Here is a 25,840-nt window from a genome sequence, read left to right as displayed (position 1 = left end):
TATATTCATGATCATAGAAATAACCATAACCATAACCATTACTATCACCATAACCAAAACCATAACCATAACCATGCATAACCATGCATAACCATAACCATAACCATAGCCATAGCCATAACCAAAACTATATCCATATCCATTACCATAACCATAGCCATGATAACCATAACCATAACCATACCCATAACCACATCAATAACCATAACCATATCCATTACCGTAACCATAACCACAACCTTAACCATAACCGTAACCATAACCATATTATATTCATGATCATAGAAATTACCATAACCATAACCATTACTATCCCCATAACCAACACCATAACCATAACCATGCATAACCATAACCATAGCCATAACCATAACCATAACCATAGCCATAACCATAACCATAACCATAACCATAGCCATAGCCATAGCCATAGCCATAATCATAGCCATAGCCATAGCCATAGCCATAGCCATAACCAAAACTATATCCATATCCACTACCATAACCATAGCCATGATAACCATAACCATAACCATATCCATAACCACATCCATAACCATATCCATAACCATATCCATAACCACATCAATAACCATATCCATATCCATAACCATAACTACAACCTTAACCATAACCGTAACAATAACCATATTATATTTATGATCATAGAAATTACCATAACCATAACCATTACTATCACCATAACCAACACCATAACCAGAACCATAACCATAACCATAACCATAACCATAACCATAGCCATAACCATAACCATAACCATAACCATAACCATAACCATAACCATAACCATAGCCATAACCATAACCATAACCATAACCATAGCCATAACCATAACCATAACCATAACCATAACCATAACCATAGCCATAGCCATAGCCATAACCAAAACTATATCCATATCCATTACCATAACCATAGCCATGACAACCATAACAATAGCTATAATCATAACCATTTCAAAAGCCAAAGCCACAACCATATCCATAACCATTACCATACCCATATCTATACATAACCTTAGCCATAGCCAAGGCCCATATAGATCCCCATAGCCATAACCATAAAATCAATCAATCAAGAATTCGACAGTGAGGGTTGGTTTTACTGCTAATGTCGCTAATAAATATTTTCCCTGTTTACTTTGTTGTAAAAAACAGGAATGATGATACCAAAGGGATATTTAAAAAAATCGAGAATAAACTGACAAAGCTATCTGACACGAACAAACAGACAAACAGACAAACAATTACAGTATAATTTAATATAGTGTACACAAAACCTGGGACTATTATACTAACAGCATGAAAGTCCTAGACAAAACACATCATGGTCAGTCAAACTGAGTCAATACCTAAATTTTATAGTTTTATGTAGACGAAACGTGCTTCTGGCATACTAAATTATTATCCTGGTACCTTTGATAAACTATCAATAGAAAGTTCTAAGCCAGAGTGTAGGTTATTTAAGTCTTTATTGTTTTTCTAAAATAGTGTTAAATAGTGTTTATACATGTAATATCATATGGTCATGAAATTCTACTTCTACTATTCAGATTTGAGTTTTTTTCCGGATTAAATACGGATCTATCTCCACGTGTAAATTTGGTTCTTTAGTTATATAACCGGAAATCGTTGTACTTACTCAAGTTATTTGTACGTTTTCAGTTACGAACTGGCATTATTCTTAAATTGCTAAGCTTGTTGACAACACTGATTATGACAGCAACCGAATCCGCAATCTGACGGATTATTCTCGCACTCACAATATGTAGTATTTCAGTAGAAATACTTTAAGGTATCGAATTTTTCAGGTATTCCACTAGCCAAACTATTCAACTTATTTTCAAACAAGTATTTAAAACTAAATCATGAAATAAAGGTCTGATAGAATCATGGTAAATTTTTTTTGAAGTTTTAAACATGACACTGTCACCAAGAAAGATATCCATTTACCAAAAAAACCTCATCATTAAACAATAGTTCAATGGGGTCCAGTATTGCTCCTTATATGATAATGTCACATGAAAAATTTATAAGATCCCCAGGTCACTAGCAAACTATATAATTCTAAACTGATCTTGTTCGTTGAAAGGAGTTGTCAGGCCACAGGTTGGATTTCAGTACCTCGAATGACCGAATAACACTGTTAATATCCAAATAACACTTGTAATGACTGAATAACACTTGAAATTTTAATATTAGCATATATTGGGACTTTTTAAACATTGATTATTAAATAATAGTATATTATCGATGTATTTTATAACTTATAAATGATTTACAGAAAGAAGATAAGTTCATAAAGATCATTTTAAATTTGATGTGTTACTCGGTCATTCGTGTTACCCTTTGGATTTGACAATTTTTGGACATGGTTGGTGGTAAATGCTCTTAAAAACAGAGAGAAAAAAATTGGTTTTATTGTCAAGCATTGATTGCCAAACCCTTTTCTGGTAACAGACACTTTGGCGCTTAAAGACATTCCGTCAATATTTTGAAAAAAAAAACAATTCAGCATAGCTATTATATAATTACAATGTACTGTGAAATACGCAAATAACTACTAGCATCGTATATCAGAGATACGAAACTAAGTTTATTGTTGGGTAGCAGCTTTAAACAGGTTGCATAGTAATCAGTTAAAATCAAAAGAGACGAGTCCCCTTAGTATGGAAAGTCTCTGGCACAGCTGTTAGCAATTGGTGCATATAAAGCATGTTAAATGATACCCTTGACCATATGTCTTTCCGTATTTCTAATGGTCTGACCATTTTTGTTTCCGCATTCTTCATTAAGTTTTCAAATTGCACCGTTCATATATTTGATTTTACTTTTTTTGGTTGCTCGTAATTGACCAATTACCAGGATGTCCTACCACAGAGAAGGTATCCAGTCGAATAATTGTAGAACCTGAAGTCAAAAGTCGATAATATGAAAATGGTCTATTGTACCACGATTTTGCAGGCATCTTCTAGCTAGTGATTATGGTGATCTACAATATAAGACAACCTCTAAGGGTTTCTACTTGGGACAGGCATGCACCTATATACTTGAACTACTTTACCAATTGACAGAATGTGTTAACCAAGGTACAACAAAGTAAAAAAATAAAAGTATCTTAATTTTTTTTCAGTTATACAAAAATTGAAGGCAGCTTAATAGGACTGTGAGTTAAACGTGGAGATGAAATATGAGTGAAATCAAACTTATTAAAGATGCGGAGTCCTTGTCCACATCCACTGATTTGAATATGTATTTAGAGAACTCAATGGATGCAGTACGAACGAACATCGGGACCAAACACATTGTCAAAAAACAGGACGATGACGAGAAGTTGGGCCTGTTGAATGTCCGTGCATTTTTCTTCCTCATTCTCTGGTACATATTCAGTGCTTTCACATTGTTCTTAAACAAGTATATTCTAACATCACTGAAAGGAGATCCAGCAGTCTTAGGTATGTGCATTACAATTTTTAAAAGTTTCAAGGGATTCTTCAAAATAAAAGGAATGAGTGATTTTCATAATTGTATTTCTGAAAGTTGCTAAGTAACAGATAATCATAATAGTAATTTGTTTGATATCAATATTTTACAAGAATGTATGAAACACATGAGCATGATGAGACTTGTCCTGACAATTTTCTACTGGATTTTAAGCAAGCAAAATGCCAATACTGTAGAGATACAAATTTTATTCATTTGTGAGTTATTACCTCCCTTGCCATTGTTTATAGAAGCTACTAAAATTTAGTACATAGATTTGACAGGGACAAAACATTCAGAGATGATTCTTTTTAGTCTTTGAGTAATTTATAATCTATTAGAAATTTATTAAAATAAAAATTAAGGTGATGTGGTGTGATTGGTAAACAGATTTCAAATGGCATAGATTTAAGCCATAAGAAATTGTCAATTTTAGAATTTTACTGTGTCATACTGATAAATGATTTGATGAATTATATTATTAGGTAAATGATTTGACGATTTATATTATTAGGTGCCATGCAGATGGTGATGACAACCATATTTGGGTTTCTACAGATGTATCTACCATTGGGGTTTTATAAACCTGTCGTGAGGGAAGGGAAACCTTCTAACTTCTGGAAAAACATGATATTAGTTGGTTGTATGAGGTAACTAATATAGAAAACTTTGAAGAGAAAAAGTTTGTTATTTATATACAATTGTATGAGTTTTATTTAAGATAGGAAAACAGATTCAGATTGAATTTTCAAGAAATGTATACTGTACATGTAAATTCAGAAATTATTGAGAGGTTTTTATTATTGCGAAAAATGTGACAGAGTTGTAAACCCAATAATTTCTGAATTTACAGTAGTACTCCACTGGACAACATGGAATAAGAACAAATATACAAAGAGTCAATAAAAATAAAAGTAAATAAAAGACACTTCACCAAGGGGAAAAGAATTCACAAAACTAAAGTTTGAGAAACAACAACAACTCCTTGATATAAGGAGCATTGGTGTGTTTACAATGAGACTACCATGGGCCAAAGACTTAAGTCTAAGTATGAAACATATACAGGTCACCATATGGTCTTTTAAAATGAGCAAAAGCCATACATACCCAACAAAATATATTGAGCTATATCAGGCCCCTAAATAAAAAAAATGTAAAACAAGTCAAAAGAGAATACCAATAGCAAATTACATTAGAGAAAAACAATTTTAGCAGATAGCAAAAAATAAAACACAAGCTCATACAGTTTACATTCTCCTGGTTTTGGACATACACTTGACAAATTTGGTAGGATTAAAAATCCTTTACCTCCAACAGTTTTTTAACAGCACAAAATTACAATGAACTGTGAAAATCATTTAAATAGGGCTTGAGTTTTGGATTAGTACCAATTAGTTGACTTGTATTTATATTTCAGATTCTCAACAGTAGTTCTAGGGCTGATAGCATTAAAGTTTGTAGCAGTATCATTTACAGAGACAGTCAAAAGTTCAGCGCCATTATTTACGTGTTTTATTTCCTATGCTTTGATTGGAGAGTACACAGGAATGTATACATTTATGTCGCTGATTCCAATAATGAGTGGATTGGCCCTGTGTTCTGCATATGAACTTAGTTTTAATATTAAAGGCTTTATTGCAGCCTTAGCTACCAATTTAACTGAATGGTATGTATATACAGTCCTCATAATTAAACTTTTGAACTCAATGGCAAGAACATATAAGATTTAATAGTTATATTAGCTTATAATATCATTTATAAGTATAGAAATAACTGTTGTAACCTATTTTCTTTTGTGGCCTGAAGATGATATAACTGAGAAATATCAAGATCAAAAAGTGGAAAAATTTCTTGTGAAAAATTACTAAAAAAAAATCTGTGTGTTGCATTCTTTACATTCAAACTTAACATTTTAAAGCCAAGTATGTACAATGATGTATAAATAACTGAATACGAAGAAAAGAAATTTTAGATTTAAATAGAATTGACATTTTTACAACTGTTGTTATTCTTTATGAACTTACATGGAAATGTGTATCATTTGTAACTTGAATTCATAAGTCGTCTCCACTTGTTTTAGAACCATTTTGTTGATTGTAATACATTGGTATATGTTACTTGCACTGAAATCAGATTTATCTAAGTATTATAAAAAAGAAGATGTGGTACGATTGTCAATGTGATAACTCTCCACAAGAGACCAAAATTACACAGAAATTAACAAATTAACATGCATGCTGCTTTCTCGCTCAAAATTTATAATACTAGTAATATTCTAGGTACTTAAAATGTTTATCAATTTTTTTTTCAGTTTACAGAATGTTTATTCTAAAGTGCTAATTAGTGGTGATAAATATAGATATACGTAAGTAGAATTAATTTCCATTTAACAAAGAAACATTGTTGAGCCCATTATTTTGTATACAGTACACCAAAGTGCTTTATCAGAATCTTAAGAACTAGAGTTATTTAATTTCTTGTTCCCCAAAATGAAAATGTCAGGCTTTTGGTAAATTTTCCATGTTATTAGCATTTCAACCAATCAGAATGTTTCATTGTGTGTTAAAAAAATACATACAATTCCTCAAATTCTGAAATGAAAATCTTCAGCAAACAGTTATCTCCCCTTGATAAACAAGTATACCAAGGGGAGATAATTAACATTAACAGAAAACTCCATGCAAGACAACAAAATGAATCTATTTTTATCACAGAAACACTTTATGCATTTATCACAGCCTTTAACATTGTGTCTTCTGAATTTTCCGCCTATTTTAGACCAGCAGAACTACAATTTACACAAGTTTATCATGGATAGTGATACAATTTTCAGCATCATGTAAAATTCTCTATTTTAGACCAGCAGAATTGCAATTTTACACCAGTTTATCATCAATAGCAGTACAAATTCCTGCATGTTTCTTCATGTAAAATTCTCTTTTTCAGACCAGCAGAATTACAATTTTACACTAGTTTATCATCAATAGCAGTACAAATTCCAGCGTGTTACTTCATGATAGATATGGGTTCTGCTAGTAAAACATTTGATATTACTATGATCTCAGCGTACATTATTAATGGAATATGTTTTCATTTCCAAAGTATATCAGCTTATGTTTTAATGAGCTACATATCTCCTGTAACACACAGGTAAGAGTAAAATTTATTTTTTTTTAAATTCTCCACAAAATGTTATATTCATGTGTCCAATTAAACGAATAGACAGAAAAAAATATTACAGTTATTTCTTATAATTTAATTATAAATTCCATTTTAAACCGGAGTTAACCATGAAAAAATGTTGATGACGTCACGGTCACATGACAAAATTATGTCTATGGGCTGATAAACAAAATGATGTCAGCCAATCAGAAGATATGTTACATCCAAAATTAAATTATTGTCCAATAACTTGTAAATACTATAATAGAAAAACAAAGGATATGAGATACATCCATGACACAAAATCAGCACATGCACAACAACAAAAAAACACACAAAAAGCAAAGGAACAGCTCATTTATTGTTCTTCTTCATCGCAGTGTCACAGTGAGGCCTCAAACTGAGCTGAAAAACTCTCACCTCACTGCAAGTTTGAGATGACCACTAGCACCGGCAGAGCGAAATTCTTTGCAAAAATAATTTGGATAGACTATATATAAAGAATATTTTCCTTTCTGTTTCAGTGTTGCCAACACAGTTAAAAGAGCATTCCTTATTTGGATATCAGTAATATTATTTGGTAATCCGGTGACATTCTTAAGTGGACTAGGGACTGTGATTGTTACCATTGGTGTACTGTTGTATACCAAGGCTAAAGAGGTGGACCACAATAGGAGGGAACTTATACAGAGTTATCCAAGGCTGGGAGAAACTAAAGATGTTTGATTGTTAATTTTACTTAGTAGTTATTTTTCAAATGAAGACATTTATTCTTTGTACAAATTTTTTACTAGTTATGAATAAATTAATGTGGTTGGTAAATTTTGTATTATTTTTGACATAAAATTCAAGAAAATTTGTACAAGGAATGGTCTGAATATACATTACATATTGTTGAAATAATATAGTTGTATGATTGAGGGTAAAAATTTAATTAATTTAACATTTTTTAGTCTGCTTCAAAAAAATTGTATCAAATATGGAGATGTGAATTATTACTTACTAATTTCATTAACTTGCATAGAATTATTTCATAATTATCATATTTTATATACATTTTATGTTAAATAGAGGCATTTAATTAAGCAATGCAAAGTGGCAACTAACAGACAACTGATTATATGTATATATATATGACCATTTTTATAACAGCCATTTTTTGTTGAATTTATGACGTGTTTTGTTTAAATATTTTAACTTCTTGTTCCACAATAAGGTTTTATTAGGATCATGTCACTAAAAAAGAAAAACTGAATGCTGACAGACTATATCTGCATTTGGTTGTGTATTCAAAGATTTTCATTGATTATTAGGAAGAATGTAATGTAGTATTAAGTGACTGCCTTGGGACCCTCATCTTCAGGGGATAAAACGTCCTTATAATTCTAGTTAAACTATTTTATCATTTGAGTATTACTTTATATCTACTGAATATAGAAATGATTTAAAGTGTATCCAACTAAAAAAAAAAAAACATCACAAAACAAATGGTCCAAAATTATAAATGTATGAATTGATTTTAGGCTCCAGCAATTGATCCATACACATTTGATTTTAGCCCAAAAGAAGAAATATGGGCATTGTAATTTTTTGAAAGAGAGGCATGGGATATTTTAAAAAAAATACTTGTGAAATTTGTGCATCAGATGATGAAATGAATGTTTTTTAGCGTCCAGTGTTGTGTACTGTAAATAAGTATACCAAAGGTTAATGTTTGTACAAGTAACCTGAAATTTTTCATAGAATCTGAAAAGATACCACAACCTGCTAACCAGGATCAGAAATTGTCAACATTGATTCAAAAAATTTATTTTTACTTGATATTAAGCTACATCATGCATAGATTCTGAAATAAAATAAGAGAAGATATCTCTCAAAAAATAAAATATAATGCCAATTTAAACAAAAAGCCAAACAATTAAATATTTTTTCATGGTTTACTAATTACTATTTTATATTGTTCAGTTGCTGCCCAAAATGACAAGATATTTTCATATCTATACATCATCAAGCATTTTTGTAACAACCTTTTTTGTTGACAAGGGGAGTTTTTACGACCTTTACTACCCATGAGGGTCTTGCATGCTCAGTTTGCATTTTTGTAATAACTTGTGGTTGTATATTACCATTCTAATGAAACAATTGTTTGTTACATTCATTGTGATTGGTTAATGCAACATTGTGTGTAATGTTCATTGTTATTGGATAATGCTTCAAATTGTTTTTAACGTTCATTTTGATTGGATAGTGTCACAATTTTTTGATAGATTCATGAACTTATACCTCTGATCACACTTTATTTGGTTGTAATAACTCAGAAAAATATATTTGCATTCCAATTTACAATACATTTATCTACATTAGGCTAACAATCAAATATTAAATATTATAGTTGCTCATGACTTTGTTTATTTCATATGATTTTATATTGTTTGTTTGTAAGTTATATATTTTTGATATACTGTAAGTTCGAAATTATTGCAATGCTTTATTTATTCAAATAATGCAACAGGGTTATAATGGCAATAATTTAGAGTTGCATTTTGAAATTTATATACGAATTAAACAGATTTTTCGAAATCCCACAAATTTTTTTAATTTTCTTTAAGTCTATTTAAAATTGATAAAATAGCAATAATAAATGCATGTAATAATTTCTGAATTAACAGTACTTCAGGATGCAATGCTATTAACTTCATTGAGGTTCAATGTAAATCATAGTTCCTTACAGCAACTTGGTGTAGGTTATAGATATACCTAGTGTGAGGGGGATAGGACCTTAATCGGGACTCTGGGATCGGGTGTTTTTAAGCTCGGAATTTCGGGATTGAACCTTTCGGGATCCGATATTTTTTTCTTCAAATTTCGGGACCTTAGGATTGCGTGTTTTTAAGCCCAGGATTTCGGGATCTGATGTTTTTAAGCCCGGGATTTCAGGATCAGGACCCTTCCTACCCCCCCACCCCCCCCCTCTAGTGTCCTTATGTCTTCTAAGAGATCTCATACAAATGATTCTTGCTACAGTTTTATGAAATTTATACCAAAGGTTTATATCAGCAATGTCTTGTACAATATTTCAAAATGCAGAATTGATAAATTATTGTTGCTTTAAATATATTCCTAAAAATTGTAATTCTATGAAAAATTGCATTTTGATTGCTCCCAAGTCTACTTCTTGCTATATTTTATCGAGCCTTCAACTTTTATCGAAAAAGCGAGACATTGCGATCCTACATTCCGGCTACAGCGCCATTCACAAATATTCACTCGATGGTTAAAGTTTTTGAAATTTTAATAACTTTCTAAAACTATCCTAGATTTCTACTAAACTTGGACAGAAGCTTGCTTATAATCATAAGATAGTATCCAAAAGTAAATTTTGTGAAAAAAATTCCTGTTTTTCCATATTTAGTTACAAATGGACTTATTTTTTTCTGCTAGAAAACATTACATTCACTCTGTGGTTGAAGTTTTCAAAACATTTATTAGATTCATAAACTATCCAGGATATTTACCAAACTTGGACAGAAGCTTCTACAATCAAAAGATAGTATCTAGATGAACATTGTTATCCTCATTTTTGTTGAGCCTGCAACTAACACACGTAACAGCAGAAGTAGGTAAGACACTGGGTACAGAGGAACCCTTACAAATTTGTTTATAAAATTGATACAGAAACTTTATATCAGTAATGTCTTTAATGAGATGAAAATCTTTGTTGATCAACTTTTTTTACAGGAATTATGTCACTGAAATTTATTGTATTTATAAATGCTAACAATGATTCTTAATTAACAGTAATTGAGTCCCTGTGAAGTAGTATTAGATAGATGTGGTGGTTGTTATCTTTTTAAGTATATTTCAGGATGTACTTAGGTGAGGTTTTGGAATTTGTGTCAAATGTTCCGACTCCTTGGTGTTTTTCCATACAATACAATGTAAAAGATTTTGCCCCATAACACCCATTTATTTTTTCATATAAGACGTAAAATAGCTCATGAAAGGTCATTTACCAAAACTTTAGAAGATTCTTGATTTTCTTTCTTTTGTTTTGATACCCAAATAATTTTTCCTGCCATATTTTTAATCTCAAATATCTGGAAAAGGAGTTCCATGACCTATCAATATTTTTAGCTTATCTTTATCCTTAATTGATGCTCTACCAGCTTACAATATCAATTTTAATTCCTTAATTTCTTAATTTTTACCTAACCTCACCTAAGTACATCATTAATAACATTTTTGTCATTTGTGACATGGAAATCATTTTCATTTATACTGTTATAATCCTGGGAGTGATTGTATACAGATTAATTTTAATTGGAAAATCATTGTCATTTAATTTTTTATACTATTGAGTGTGATGTGATATCGTAAAATGAGTAATTGATGCATGGTTATATTACACCTCAAAGGTGATGTAACATGATAATAGGAAACTCATTGAGTGTGTCAGTGATATTGTCATAGTATTATATGTGTTATATCATTGACATTGTCATGGTGTGTCAGTGACATTGTCATAGTATTATATGTGTTATATCATTGACATTGTCATGGTGTGTCAGTGACATTGTCATAGTATTATATGTGTTATATCATTGACATTGTCATGGTGTGATGTGACATTGTAATATTAATGACATTGTTATTCTTTTGGGTGTGATTGTCATGTGTGACATTGTAATATTAATAATTTGTTATTATTGTATATCACCTTTGACATTGTAGGTTATATGTATGAATGTGATAGAAGTGACAATGTTATTGTTATGAATGAGTGTAGGGCAAACAGATATTTTTGTTGGAAGCATATTAGGCCAGGATTTTTTAATTTGTTGGTTTACGGATCCGCCGACCCGATTTTGCTGATTTCCAGAATAAAAATAAAATTGACTTTTCATGCTTTTTTATTCCCGCCGACCCTAACAAATGCATTATCCCTGAAAAATAATTAAAATGTCCTTTTTTTATGAAAGGAAATGCATAAATCACTTAATACAGAAGTGATGACACTTTCTGTTGTGAAAAAATGAAACTTTCAGTTTACGTTTCTAAAATAGACAAATCAATTATTAATGACCTTGAAATATTGTTTGCGCAAATAATTTTGCGGAACGAAATCTGTGTTTAAAACTAGTTACACAATAAGTTCGTTTCCTTTATTTGTCACCAGTCCGTAAGATGCCTGTTCTCATAGAAATAGACTTGTCCAAATGTGGACAGGTGGAAGTTCAAGACACCGAGTAAAAGTTCTGAATTTTAACAAATCATTTGAAATTTTCTTGTTTTCATAGATAATAAAAAAATATGTTCCATTTGGATAAAAAAACGGGAATGCATGACAACTATTATTTAACCCGATATTCTCGTTTTTCCAGTGGACGAGTCTATTATGTTTTTTACACGCGTGTTGAAACTTATTTTCGTACGACGTTTTTACATTTTTATCTTTATCAGTTTTCGTGCTAATTACTATTCACCAAGTTTTAATTAAGAGCTACCGACATGAATCTCTTTTTCTTGTTTGTGAAATGACGATTTAATTTCGTCTATGTCCATGCACCCCTTTTTTACGGGAAATTATTAGACAATGTCATGCGATGTTTATTACAGCTGAGAAATACTATTTCATCGAACTAAAATTTAAGAATGATGACAAAATAGTATGACAAACATATTATTAGAAAGGTGAAATATATATATATATTTATTTTGCATATCAGTTTTATGTCTTGAAAGATCTTTTTTTTTCTTTTTTTTTTCCGACCGACCGACCCGACTTTTTCATGGAGAAAATCCGTAAACCAACAAATTAAAAAACCGTGGCCTTATGTTGGCGTAAGCAATCATTTTTTTATGGTATCTTGTTATGAATGATTAGGTATGATTGTTATGTTATTCTGTGATAGATCTATGAACTTTAGGGGCAGAATATTAAATGTGGGATCCTTCTAACGTAATTAAATATTTGTCTGACTTAATAAAATATTTATTTATATAATGATGTGTCTTTCAGTTCCTTCAGAATTATAAATCGACAGTATGGTAGTCATTTTCAGTATTATAAATTGACGGTATGGTAGTCATTTTCAGTATTATAAATTGACGGTATGGTAGTCATTTTCAGTATTATAAATTGACGGTATGGTAGTCATTTTCAGTATTATTAATTTATAGTAAGGATGTCATTTTCAGTATTATAAATCGTTGGTATGGTAGTCATTTTCAGTATTATTAAACGATGGTATGGTAGTCATTTTCAGGATTATTAAACGATGGTATGGTAGTTATTTTCAGTATTATTAAACGATGGTATGGTAGTCATTTTCAGGATTATTAAACGATGGTATGGTAGTCATTTTCAGTATTATTAAACGATGGTATGGTAGTCACTTTCGGTATTATAAATCAAAGGTATGGTAGTCAGTTTCAGTATTATTAATTGACAGTATGGTAGTTATTTTTAGTGTTATAAGTTGATGGTATGGATGTCAGTTTCAGAATTATTAATTGATAGTATTGGCCTTAAAAAGTTCCATGTCAAATATCACAGTCCTGAATACAGAAACTGGGTATAGATTAAGACAACAGTACTTACTTGAAATGTTTTGCCTCCTTTTCTGATCATGATTTAATTTATGTTTAAAGACTCAAACAGATTTATGTAAATGACAAGGTAAGATCAGATGGAACCCTGACAGACATGTGAGAGGCCCCTCATGGGGGGTCCTAGTAATCACATAATCACCATTTTTTTGCCAAAATAATCACATAATCATTAAATATTTGCTTATCTTTAGTAATCAAATAATCATAAACTAAAAATACAGTCCTAGGTAATCAAATAATCATGAAATATTTTGCTTAATAATCAAATAATCATTAAAAAAACGGCCAAGTAATCACATAATCAAAAACCCCATGAGGGCCCTCATGTGAACAATTCAATCATTCCATGGGGCCTTGGTGGCTGAGTGGTCTAAGTAGTTACTACAGTAATCACTAGCCAGTCAACTCTGAGGTTGTGAGTTTGAACCTGGCTTGTGCAGGTGGACTCGACTTCAATCTTAATTGACCAGGTCTGTTTTTTGTCGAGCCTTCGACTTAACTAAAAAAAAAGCGAGACTAAGCAATCCTACATTCCGTCTTCATCTTCGTCATCGGCGGCGTAGGCCGCGTCCACAAATATTCACTCTGTGGATAAAGTTTTTGAAATTTTAATAACTTTTTTAAACTATACTGGATTTCTACCAAACTTGGACAGAAGCTTGCTTATGATCATAAGATAGTATCCAGGAGTAATTTTTGTAAAAATAAAATTCTATTTTTTCCGTATTTTACTTATAAGTGGACTTAGTTTTTTCTGCGGGGAAACATAACATTCACTCTGTGGTTAAAGTTTTTAGAATTTTAATAACTTTCTTAAACTATCCTGGGTTTGTACCAAACTTGGATAGAAGCTTGTTTATGATCATAAGATAGTATCCAGAAGTAAATTTTGTAAAAAAATAAATCATTTTTTTCCGTATTTGAAGTTTAAATGAACTTTTAAACTTGAACAGAAGCTTATTTATGATCATAAGATAGTATCCAGAAGTAAATTTTGTAAAAAAGATAACTCCATTTTTCTGTATTTTACTTTTAAATGGACTTAGATGTTCTTCCAGTTAACAGTTAAAGTTTTCAAATCATTTATTAGATTCATTAATTATCCTAGATTTTTACCAAACTTGGACAGAAGCTTCTTACAATCATAAGATAGTATCAAGAGGAATATTTTTATTGATTTTTTTCCTCATTTTTGTTGAGCCTGCGATTTACAGCAAAAGTAGTCAAGACACTGGGTTCCACGGAACCCTTACAAAATTTTTTAATTTCCAAAGTCAGGGTATCTCCGCTTCCTTCACCAATAAAAACTGACCACCACGAAATAGCTCAAAAGCAATGAAGTGTTATTAAAACACCAAAAATCAAAATCAATCAATCATTTCATACATTAAAAAGAGTTGGCCTATATTATTTATAGTATCTTATAAAAAAATTTGTAAGGGTTCCGCGGAACCCAGTGTCTCGCCTATTTTTGCTGTAAATCGCAGGCTCAACAACAATGAGGAAAAAAATCAATAAAAATATTCTTCTTGTTACTATTTTATGATTGTAAGAAAATCTAAGTCCATTTAAAAGTAAATTACAGAAAAAAACAGAATAATCTTTTTACAAACTTTACTTCTGGATACAATCTTATGATCATAAATAAGCTTCTGTCCAAGTTTGGTACAAACCCAGGATAGTTTAAGAAAGTTATTAAAATTTAAAAAACTTTAACCAGAGTGAATGCAATGGTTCCCCGCAGAAAAACTAAGTCCATTTAAAAGTAAAATATGGAAAAAATGGATTTATTTATTTACAAACTTTACTTCTGGATACTATCTTATGATCATAAACAAGCTTCTGTCCAAGTTTGGTACAAACCCAGGATAGTTTAAGAAAGTTATTAAAATTCTAAAAACTTTAACCACAGAGTGAATGTTTTGTTTCCCTGCAGAAAAAACTAAGTCCATTTATAGTAAAATACCGAAAAAAATGGAATTTTATTTTTTACAAAATTTACTTCTGGATACTATCTTATGATCATTATGAAACAAGCTTCTGTCCAAGTTTGGTACAAACCCAGGATAGTTTGAGAAAGTTATTAAAATTCTAAAAACTTTAACCACATAGTGAATGTTTTGTTTCCCCGCAGAAAAAACTAAGTCCATTTATAGTAAAATACGGAAAAAATGGAATTTTATTTTTACAAAATTTACTTCTGGATACTATCTTATGATCATAAACAAGCTTCTGTCAAAGTTTGGTAGAAATCCAGTATAGTTTAAGAAAGTTATTAAAATTTCAAAAACTTTAACCACAGAGTGAATATTTGTTGACGCCGCCGACGACGACGCCGACGACGACGGAATGTAGGATCGCTTAGTCTCGCTTTTTCGACTAAAGTCGAAGGCTCGACAAAAATCCGGACAACCAGATAAAGTATGGGTGATAAATATTAAAAATATGTAAGATGAAACCTCCTAGACAGTTTCTTCACCATACAATAAAAAAATAGCTGACCTACTGCATATAGTATCTGATATGCAAAACACCATAAAAGAGGGAGGAAAGATACCAGAGTAACATTAAAATAAAGGCAACAGTAGTATACCGATGTTCAAACTCATAAAACTCATGAATCAAAAAATATACTTGACAGCACCAAGAAAAAAGATAAACAGACAAACACAACATAGAAAACTAAAGACTTTAAAAGCAACATGAACCCCACCAAAAACCCAGGTATTCTTGTGTCCTGGAAGGGTAAGCAGATCCTGCTCCACATGTGTCACTAATGTGAGTACAAACTCTGTATTTAGTCCTATACGTTAGGACAATTTTGTGAAAAGGGGACATGATTGTAGTTACAACATTAGGAACCTATCCGCTATCATAGATCTGTGAAACTGAAATTCCATATAGGTCAACCAACTCCTGATGGCGTCTGTAAAATTTAAAAATGAAATGAATTTGTCTTCAACATGAATAGTAAAAAATATTAATGGGCATATTTTGGTTGTTACTATTTGTAGTGTTCAAGGTAAGAAAATAGCACCTATAATTATACTTATTGACTGATTCAGTAATAGTACAATATTATTATAGTCCGACTGTGTGGGACGAATTTGTTTTAGGCCGAGTTTATTATGGGCCGAAATTGCAGAGAGAAGAAGTTATCTCCCCTTCGTGTACAATGGCTGGAGAAGTTGTTGTCGATGCCTTACCTTATTTTGACCAAGGATATGACGAACCAGGTGTTAGGGAAGCCGTAAGTTTGATCAACGATAGCATAGACTATCATTTATGCATTCATGGAGCTGCTTTATATTTAATACAACTAACAATGACCTCCCCAAGTTAAAACTTCATACACGTGAGAACACAATTATTTATGCAGTAAAATTTAAAAAGTTTGTGTATGATACATGTATATATCTTTAGCTTAGGAAGTAATTTAATTCTACAGCTCAGTCGGTATATGTGCGACCCTGTATTTGTTACACAGAGGTCCCATTGGAGCAATTTTGTAATGAATTTTATCCTCTCTGCAGACCGGGTTACAAATGTACACTAGCGCCCAACTAAAAACCCCTGTAAATTCTGAGTCATAACACACATACCCTAGATAGAAATCTGCCCTTATTGAGAATCCTTGAATTTAATTTATAATCATATACACTGTAACAACATGAACAAATCATAATTGTTTTTAAGGAATAAAGTCTAGGCATAAATTTTGTGCGTCTCATTACATGTGTTGTGTTACTTAATTTTAGGCTCTTGCTTTGGTTGATGAAGAAACAAGAAGATACAGACCTACAAAGAATTATCTAGAATACTTACCTGCTCCTAACTATCTCCAGTTTGAGGTAATTACAATAATTAGTCCAAGATTACTCTGACATCCGACGGCTGTTTTGCCAGACAAGCAGAGCTCGTCCCATATCAAAAAGTGGATATTTGCCCACCCGAAATAGATGCGCTGCTTTGTCGCTTCTGGAGCCGACTGAGGGCCTTGGAACTATATAAATCGGGCTACAATCTCTTCATTTTTCCACCTGCCTACCTGCCAAACCTTTATTTTTCCATATATTTTTCCATTTTTCACAGAGACCCATGATTTCTGCCTTTTGCCTTTCATTTTCAAAGATTATCACGTGACCACGAAAAACAGTGCAAATGACCATAATGTAACACCTCGTTCATTTACGATGCAAGTTACCTAAATGTCCGAGAGCTTCTGATTGTTTTTGTGGTTTGAACTAAATGAATAAATAAATACATAGTTTTACTGTTGGATTAACAATGTGGGTGGCTCAGTGCAATGAATTAACATACTTTTACTTTGGCCATGAATAGTAATAATTAGGTTAAAGTTGTATTTGAAAAGATTATTTGGTGGACAAGGTAAAATACAGTGATATTCATCTCCAACATTCATATTGCAAGTAATAAAAGCCCCTCTTACAGGCTTTGTATGTGCAGCATTAGTGAAAGAGCATGACATAAGAGATACAATGGTTACTTTTGATGGGTAATTGTATATTCATGTTTCTTCAAGCAAACATTTTGTTTTCAGTCACTTTATAAAAATGTTTTATTTGTTTTTCAGACAGAGATAATGAAAACAGAGTACGAAAGAATGCAGTCACGGTTACCTATGGATATGCTGAACATGAAAAGGTTAACATGCTGTTTTAATCAAATTTACATTTAATGTATATCAAAAAAGAAATATTGAGAATATCCACAAGAAAATGAAGAAATGTTAATGTCTTTCAGACCTTGTAAAAGAGGGACGAACGATACCAGAGGGAAAGTCAAAATCGAAAATAAGCTGACAATACCATGGCTAAAATTGAAAAAAGACAAACAGATAAAACAATAGTACACATGACACAAAATAGAAAACTAAAGAATAACAATGAATAAGCAACACGAACCCCACCAAAAACTGGGGGTGATCTCAGGTGCTCCGGAAGGGAAGTTGTAAATATTATGAACTTGATTGACACTTGCGGCTCAATACACACACTACAGCACTACAGACTCAAATGATTAGATTTGAACCAACATCTTCATGCACTATTCTTTTAAAACCCTGAAGGCCTTTTATATTTAAACAGGTGACGATTCTAGCTCTTTGTTTTATTTTTTCTGCTTTATTCTCTCTTGAATAAACATAATCCAGGGCCTTATATATTACCTTATAACTGCTATGTAATAGTAGCACTGGATTTATTTCATAAGCACAAAAATAAAACTTATAAACCAGATTATTATTTGTTCTCAGATATGAACTTCCTCCACCTCCTGCAGGAAAGATGACAGATATATCTGCCTGGAATGAGGCTGTAGAGAACTCACAGGCACAATTAGAACATCAATCTCTCAGGTACAACAAAGAACTGTCTAAATACCAGATGTAAAACAAGGCACTTACATGATATCAGTATTATTAGTACTCTCTATTTAAAATCTGATTACTTAAATAGAAGTACACTATTCAAGTCAATATATTTCTCTTTGTATAATACAGAAATAACTATTGCTTATTGTGACAATGTTAAAAGGTGCAAGCAGGCTTTCAAAGAGATGTTATTTTTATTGAGATTTTGGAGTTTTTTCAAGGTGTGATTTTTACCTCTCTGTTTGGTATATGCTTCTGTCATAAGCCATTAAGTCTTATTTTACAGTTGTGGAGTTGAACTGGTTTTTCAGTGGGTTCTTATTTTACAGTTGAACTGGTTTTCTGGTTTTTAGTGGTTTTTTTGTTTGTGAACTGTCAACCATTTTGATAAAAGTTGAAACATCAAAATTTGTTTTCTATAACTCACAAATATTTAATTTGATATCAAAGATTTATATCATGCATGTAGCTACGTTTACGTCAAAACACCTGGGCGTACACTTGAGTTTTGAAAATAAAACAAATAATCGACATAGAATAAGAAAAACTGGTCAAAAGCACATCAACCCTGTGCTTCTTTTTTCAATGGATTGTAATTTTGAATAAAAAGGGACTAAATTTACTCAAATAGATCATTTAATATATTTGTTCGAATTTTTGTAAAAGTCTGAATCTACTATGAATTCTACGTACTTTTCTTATATTTAAAGCAATTCACTATCTGCTCAGATTCGATATGCTGTTTGTAGTTTTGTTGAGCCTGTGATTGGTGTCCCAAAAGCGAGACAAAGCGGCGTCAATATTTCCAAATGATTATGTGGATAAAGTCTTTTGAATGACTCTCCGTGAAATTTTACGAAAGTTGGACATGAACTGTTTATGATCAAAAGAGTATATTTAGAGCAATATAATATAAATGCAATTATATCTTTAATTTTCCCGCATTTTAAGGACAAAATGAATTTATTTCTGCAATTAATAAGTGGTCGCAGTTTGGGCTTACATTTTGTTATTTCTCAACAACATTATATAACTTCTTGTCGAACCTTTATTGAATTTTATGTAAATGCTGAAGAAGCTTTTTCTATGACTAATGTCTAAAGCTAAAATTTTGAAAGCATTTGTTTTCGTTCATTTTTCTGTTCTTTTCTGATAGACAGATAGCAGAACTCTTCTTTACGCAATTAATTGTTTTACATGTTCAATTTATAAACCTTCATAGATTGTCTTGAAATATTCCAGATCAAGAAAAAAATATCAAAATTTTTTTTAGATTTTTTTAAATCCCTTGAAGGAAAGATAAATTTGCTCTATAACCAATGACCATTAAACTAGCTTCCAGTTTAACACGATGAATAAGTTAACATATATATTACAAAATTTAACCAAAACAAATAAACCATTTAGATTCAAAGTATGTTGCTATCAATGATTTTTTACTGACCATGCTGACAGGAATCATAACGGTATCTCATTCTCCATAGCTTTCGGGGGCTTCGTCCCTTTCAAAACCTCTACCAACAGGTGCTTTAACTTTGAGTGGTAGGCACCCCTCTATCCCTCGCAAAGGTTGGAGCGTACACGTAAAAATGATCCAGCTACGCCACTGTATATGAACAACTTTCTGACCTTGTGATTGAAGGTCATTTAGGGAAGTGAATAATTTCACAATTATCATCCATTTAATAAATATTTCTGGTAAAAGTAATCTGATTAATATCTGAAAATACATTTGTAAAGTTCTTGAAACTTCACAAGTATGGTTAACTGTTATTGTATCAATTATTTTAATTTTCAGAATATTGAATTTAGAACTACTGTCAGAATATGGTTCTAATGCTTGGAAATCTTACAATACAGTGTTATCCCAGATGGTGGAACAAGCAACCAAACAGTTACAAGAACTCAGGTTTGTATAGACGTATTTACACTTGTATGAAAATTTGTCCGCCATTATTATAATTATGTAAGATCACACAAGTTAATGTAAACTTTAAAAAAAAAAAATGTCACTATGAAAAAGAGATTGTTGCTTGACGCCAGAAAGTTATTAGGAGCAGATCTAAGATCATTCCGAGACAAAATTCAACTCAATTTCAACAGTGTAAAAAATAAGTATATGTGGTATGATTGCCAATTTGGCAACCTCAAATTGAAAAAAAAATAATGCATATGTTTTTTTTATACTGTAAACCGGGAAATTTTCGTGCTGTCTTTTCGCGATTTACAAACACAATCCAAATTCGCGCCAGTGGCCAATTTAAATATTTTCATAAATGATTTGGAAAGTGAACAGCTTTATATATATCTTTAATCAAATGATAAAATCAATCAGAAATCTTTTGTTTTCGGTTCATAATTGTTAAAGTAGATTAAAAATTTGTCCTGTTTCAATGCTTGTAAAAACACATACACAATAATAGAAAACTAAATCTAATTCGGAATGAATAAAAATAAAAAACTGTCAGGATTAGTGCTAATTAATCGATCTTTTGATCTGATTATTCTTTGTAGTAGATTCAACAAAGTGATAATTTATTACTGATTGACATGTGTCATTAACATAATTTTAATGGGTGTTGTTTACATAACAATATACCCAATGTTCGCTTCCGTGAAATTACTTATTTGAGTTAAAGACATGACTTCTAATATTGCTTTTCATTAACAGATACAGTTATGATTTCAGTTATATAATTGTCGTTTATGAAATCAGTGATATACAGTAGTCCTATGGATATTGTATTCATATACTTAGATATAAAATGATGTGGTATGAGTGCCAATGGGGCTCCATCCAAGTCACAATTTGTAAAAATAAATGTAATTAAAAGAGTTTTGCCTTGATAGTTTCGCAGTTGTTTTATTTTGGCATTTCAATTCTTACCGCGAAAATAGCGAAAATAAAACTACCGTGAAAATTTCCCTGTTTACAGTAACTCAATGGATAGTTTTCATTATAAAACTTATGTACATCTTCTTTTTTCTATTTTTTTTTAATTTGTTCATATTTAGAAGAAGTTGACTTTATTTTAATTGCTTCCTTCCAGGAATCAATTCCCAGACATATTTTCCGTATTCAAAGTGACCTCAGTGTGACCCACCTTGAAAAAAATCCAGTGATCACAATATGCATGGATGTTTTTAAAATAAACTAGATCTGATTGTACATGTTAAACACATTCTCAATATCCATGCTTTTTTGTTGATTTTTTTTGGTTGATTTTTGACAAACAGGTGACAATTTCTGCGTCAAAACACTAAATTCAATTACCTGCCATATTTTCAAAACAACACTGACTGATTGAAAAAAAATTGTGCGAAAAAAATGAAAAAATCGTGCATAGATGATTAAGTTTATGTGTATTGGAAAAACATTATTTTACACTGGTCACTCGTTTCATATGACTTTAAAAGTTATAGGCAACTGCACAGTCTTCAACGATGTTATAGTCTACTTTAAATGCCAAGACATGAAAAATATGAAACAATTCAATGAAAAAATCAGACATTTATTACCAAAAAAATCAATTTGTGTAACACAAATATGACAACAAGAACCAACAACAACCACTGAACACTGAACTCCTGACCCGAGAGAGGCACATAGAGAATTTGGTGGGTGAAACCTGAATTTAAAAAGGGGGAAGGGGGGGGGGGCATTTGGAGAGAGGGGGGATTAATTTTTCTGCTTGATAGATAATTGTGTTGCATGAATTGAACTTAATACCAATCTCTTGATAATCAAAGTTCAAAGTTTATAGGAATAAATATAACTTTTTTACTAAAAATATAAGAATAAGTAAAGATAAGTTCTGTGAACTGTAAGGGGAACAAATAAGGAGGAAATATTTTTGAACAGGAGAATTATAGAAGTAGCAATAGAATTATAAAGATATGTTTTTAAATGGCATGAATATTTTGTTTTTGTATCATACAGGAAGAAGATACAGGAAATTAATTGGCAAAGAAAGAATGAACAAACTCAAGCTGGGGGTAAACTGAAAGAATTAGAAGAAAGGTGATTTAAATTAAAGATATTTGTACATTGCAAAAGCCATAACATTCATTTGTAGAAGCTTTAAAAACAGAAAGAAAAAGCAAGCTTGCTAGTGATTTTCAAGGCATTGTCCAGATGAAATATATCGGCAGTATTAAAGTAGTATTTCTTTGAGATGTAGTATCCTAGTTTTCATGAGAATCTCTTTTTACAAATTTTGGTCATATGTTTGCACTATATTGCATGTTGAAAGATCAATACCAGAAAAAGTCAAACATTTATCTCTCATCTAATTATGAGGTCTTTATTTTCTATTCTGTAACCCGATCCACGCTTTAAAGTTCTTTACACTGGATGCTATTTTGAACACAAATGTCTGCATCAGATTGTATAGATACTCAACATGTGGTTATTCTATGAAAAACTGCTCTAAAGATGATTAGATAATAATGAACAAAGGGATTTCTTTGATGTACTAAAAATCAATTAGATTAGATCTTAACTCATAGAATATTAATTGTATTTGTTTTTCAGTTGGGTAGGACTGGTCAGTAAAAATTATGAGATAGAAAGAGCTTGTGTCGAAATTGAAAGAGAGATAGAAGAAATGGAACAGAAAAGAGCAAAAAAGGTGAGAAAAAATAAAAGCAAATTTTACTTTTCAGTGTCCATGGTATCAGAAGTTTAAAAAAAGGATGCAACCAAGAATTTAATTTTATCTTTTGATAGAAATACAACTCCCTAAAACATATAATTTTTCGTTAGCATATTTTGAGAAATACACAAAAATAAGTTCAGATTTGATGAATTTTAAAAAGTTCTAAACATAGGGGAGATAACTATACAAATAAAATGTGCAATTTAGGGGAGATAAATTGCCGAATTATTTTAGGAAATGTAAAACAAAAGTTTTTTTTTGTAACCATTGCAGTAAGCCTTAGTTGATTTCCTTGCATAATTTAATCATATGGTTCTGTGTCTAATATAAAAACATGTTATGTGACATGCCAGTTATCAGTTATGGTTCTGAATTATTGTTATATTGACTTGAACAGAAGCAAACATTGCCTATGCAATATTCCTGATCATATTAAGTTTGAGAACCTCTCTCTTATAGACTGTATTCCAGAAAACGTTTTATCAGTTTTTAAAACAAAATTCATGTACTTGTTTATATTGTTATTTCAGGCAAAAAGATAAAAAGAAAAGTAGTAACTTGAGGGACTTCTCGATGGAAAACAGATTTGATTAGTATCTCAGTAAATCATGACATTTACTGCTTAGCAGTGAAAAATTACAAAGATATTTTAGGAACTTGCCATGATTTTTAAATATACAGAGATCTGAGATGATTGCTCAACTGAATGATCAAAGAAGACTTGTAATACTATTGTAGAAAAGTGAACATGGATATACAATCTACATGATCAGAATAAATGGACAAGATAAAACTGGGCATCTAATGTCAGTAAATGAGAGTTGTGTGAATGTGTATACTGAATAATATATGTGAACATGGGAGATGAGTAAATGAAATGTTTTCATTCAGAAGTATTTTGTGTTGCCATTCATTGTATCATACATTTCCATTAAAAAATTATAATATCTAACATTTATAGTCAATTGATTTGTGTCAAAATTGCTATTTACTTACTATTTCTACATATTAACACTCATTCCATATTCCAAACAATGGACTATAACTTCATTTGCTCTTATATTCAAGCACATTGTTTTCCAATGCCATATCTAATGGTCCTATATAATATGTATACCTTAATCTATAGCTTCTCATATTCAAACAGATAGTTTACATCTGAACATATTTATAGTGAGATCTAGCCACTACTAATACCTGAATATGCACTCATATTCAAACACAGATAGTTTTCTGATGCCATATCTGTATATATTCCTACTTCAACCTATTATGGTTTAGTTTTACAAATTGTGACTTGAATGGAGAGTTGTCCCATTGGCACTCCTACAACATTTTGTTATATCTATCTATACACAGCTACTTTTGCTTACTAAAAATACAGTACTGGAAATTTACTTTTAATATTTGGTACTATTTCTTTCCTTTAAAACTATTGTAGTATTTAGGTGCTTGTATTTTACAGTACTTGATTTGTACTAAATATTTTGGTACAGAAATAATACAATATTCCATGTTTGAAAATCATAACTTTAAGAGATTTGAAATAGAAAAACTTTCAAAATGCTGAAAATGTAAAAGTAGTAAGCAAAAAACTGTAGTACCTAAATTTCAAGTACAAATAAAGTACTGTAAAATACAGTACCTAAATATTACAATAATTTTAGAGTAACAAAATAGTACTGAATATTAAAAGTAGATTTCCAGTACTACAATTTTTAGTACAGAAATAGTACCTATGCAAAAGTAGCTGTGTACATGTAGATAATGCATGTAACTTAATAGGGTCTTATATTCAAACAGACAGTTTACATACGACGTATCTATAATGAGTTTTAGACATTACTAATACTTGAATGTTATCTAAAATTCAAACACTATATTTTCCAATGCCATATCTATAAATAGTCCTAGATAATGAGTATACCTTAACAGGGTCTTTTATTCAAACAGATAGTTTACATAGGACATATCTATAATGAGATCTAGACACTACTTATACCTAACTGTGGTCCTATACCAAAACTCAAGATAGTTAATTATTATTTATCTTCTAGAAAGTAAAATGCTAAAAAAAAAAATATCAAACTCCTGAGAGATTTTTAAATGGGAAAAGAAGCAAAGTCATACTCGTATTTTCTTATGTAAAAAGGGGTGGATTGAACCTTGTATTATAGCTAGCTAAACCTCTCACTGGTAGGACAGTCTCATAAAATCCCATAATACTGACAACGATGTGTGACCAAAACAAACAGACATGATAGGTTAAAATGTCAAAACAAGGGATACAGCTTTCAACATTGTGTTGTAATCTTAATCACTATAAAAGCAAACAAATATGTCAACTAAGAAAACCGAAAAGGACATATTTTGGATCAGTTCTAAAACATACTTATTCTTGTAGGTAATCTAATATTCCAACACCCATATCTATAATAAGTCCTAAACAATAACTTTAAATGAAAGCATATTTATATTCCAACACTTAAAGTTTACAGATGGCATCATAGACA

General features: G+C 31.0%; 2 protein-coding genes across 3 annotated transcripts; both read left to right on the top strand.

Annotated features, from left to right (window-relative positions):
• The first annotated feature begins 1,697 nt into the window (after positions 1-1,697).
• On the top strand, positions 1,698-9,061 carry LOC143057737 (solute carrier family 35 member E2A-like). 2 transcript variants are annotated; one of them, XM_076231118.1, is made up of 7 exons: positions 1,698-1,815; positions 3,154-3,475; positions 4,018-4,153; positions 4,921-5,169; positions 5,815-5,868; positions 6,450-6,653; positions 7,190-9,061. In XM_076231118.1, exons 2-7 carry the CDS (start codon positions 3,211-3,213, stop codon positions 7,389-7,391), a joined length of 1,110 nt encoding a protein of 369 aa, XP_076087233.1. In that variant the 5' UTR covers positions 1,698-1,815; positions 3,154-3,210; the 3' UTR covers positions 7,392-9,061. The 2 variants fall into 2 exon arrangements, with proteins under 2 accessions (XP_076087233.1, XP_076087232.1); XM_076231117.1 differs by having other exon boundaries at positions 1,722-1,831.
• A 7,343-nt stretch (positions 9,062-16,404) lies between these two features.
• On the top strand, positions 16,405-24,354 carry LOC143056220 (pre-mRNA-splicing factor SPF27-like). The gene is made up of 8 exons (XM_076229299.1): positions 16,405-16,527; positions 17,036-17,128; positions 17,872-17,942; positions 18,553-18,654; positions 20,468-20,578; positions 22,610-22,690; positions 23,204-23,300; positions 23,858-24,354. The coding sequence occupies exons 1-8, from the start codon at positions 16,453-16,455 to the stop codon at positions 23,867-23,869; spliced, it is 642 nt and encodes a 213-aa protein (XP_076085414.1). The 5' UTR covers positions 16,405-16,452; the 3' UTR covers positions 23,870-24,354.
• Positions 24,355-25,840: the final 1,486 nt, after the last annotated feature.

Source organism: Mytilus galloprovincialis, chromosome 13 (assembly GCF_965363235.1).
Source record: "Mytilus galloprovincialis chromosome 13, xbMytGall1.hap1.1, whole genome shotgun sequence".
Lineage (NCBI taxonomy): Eukaryota > Metazoa > Mollusca > Bivalvia > Mytilida > Mytilidae > Mytilus > Mytilus galloprovincialis.
The sequence above is the reverse complement of the archived record's forward strand: the minus strand, read 5'-3'. Positions and strand labels throughout refer to the sequence as shown.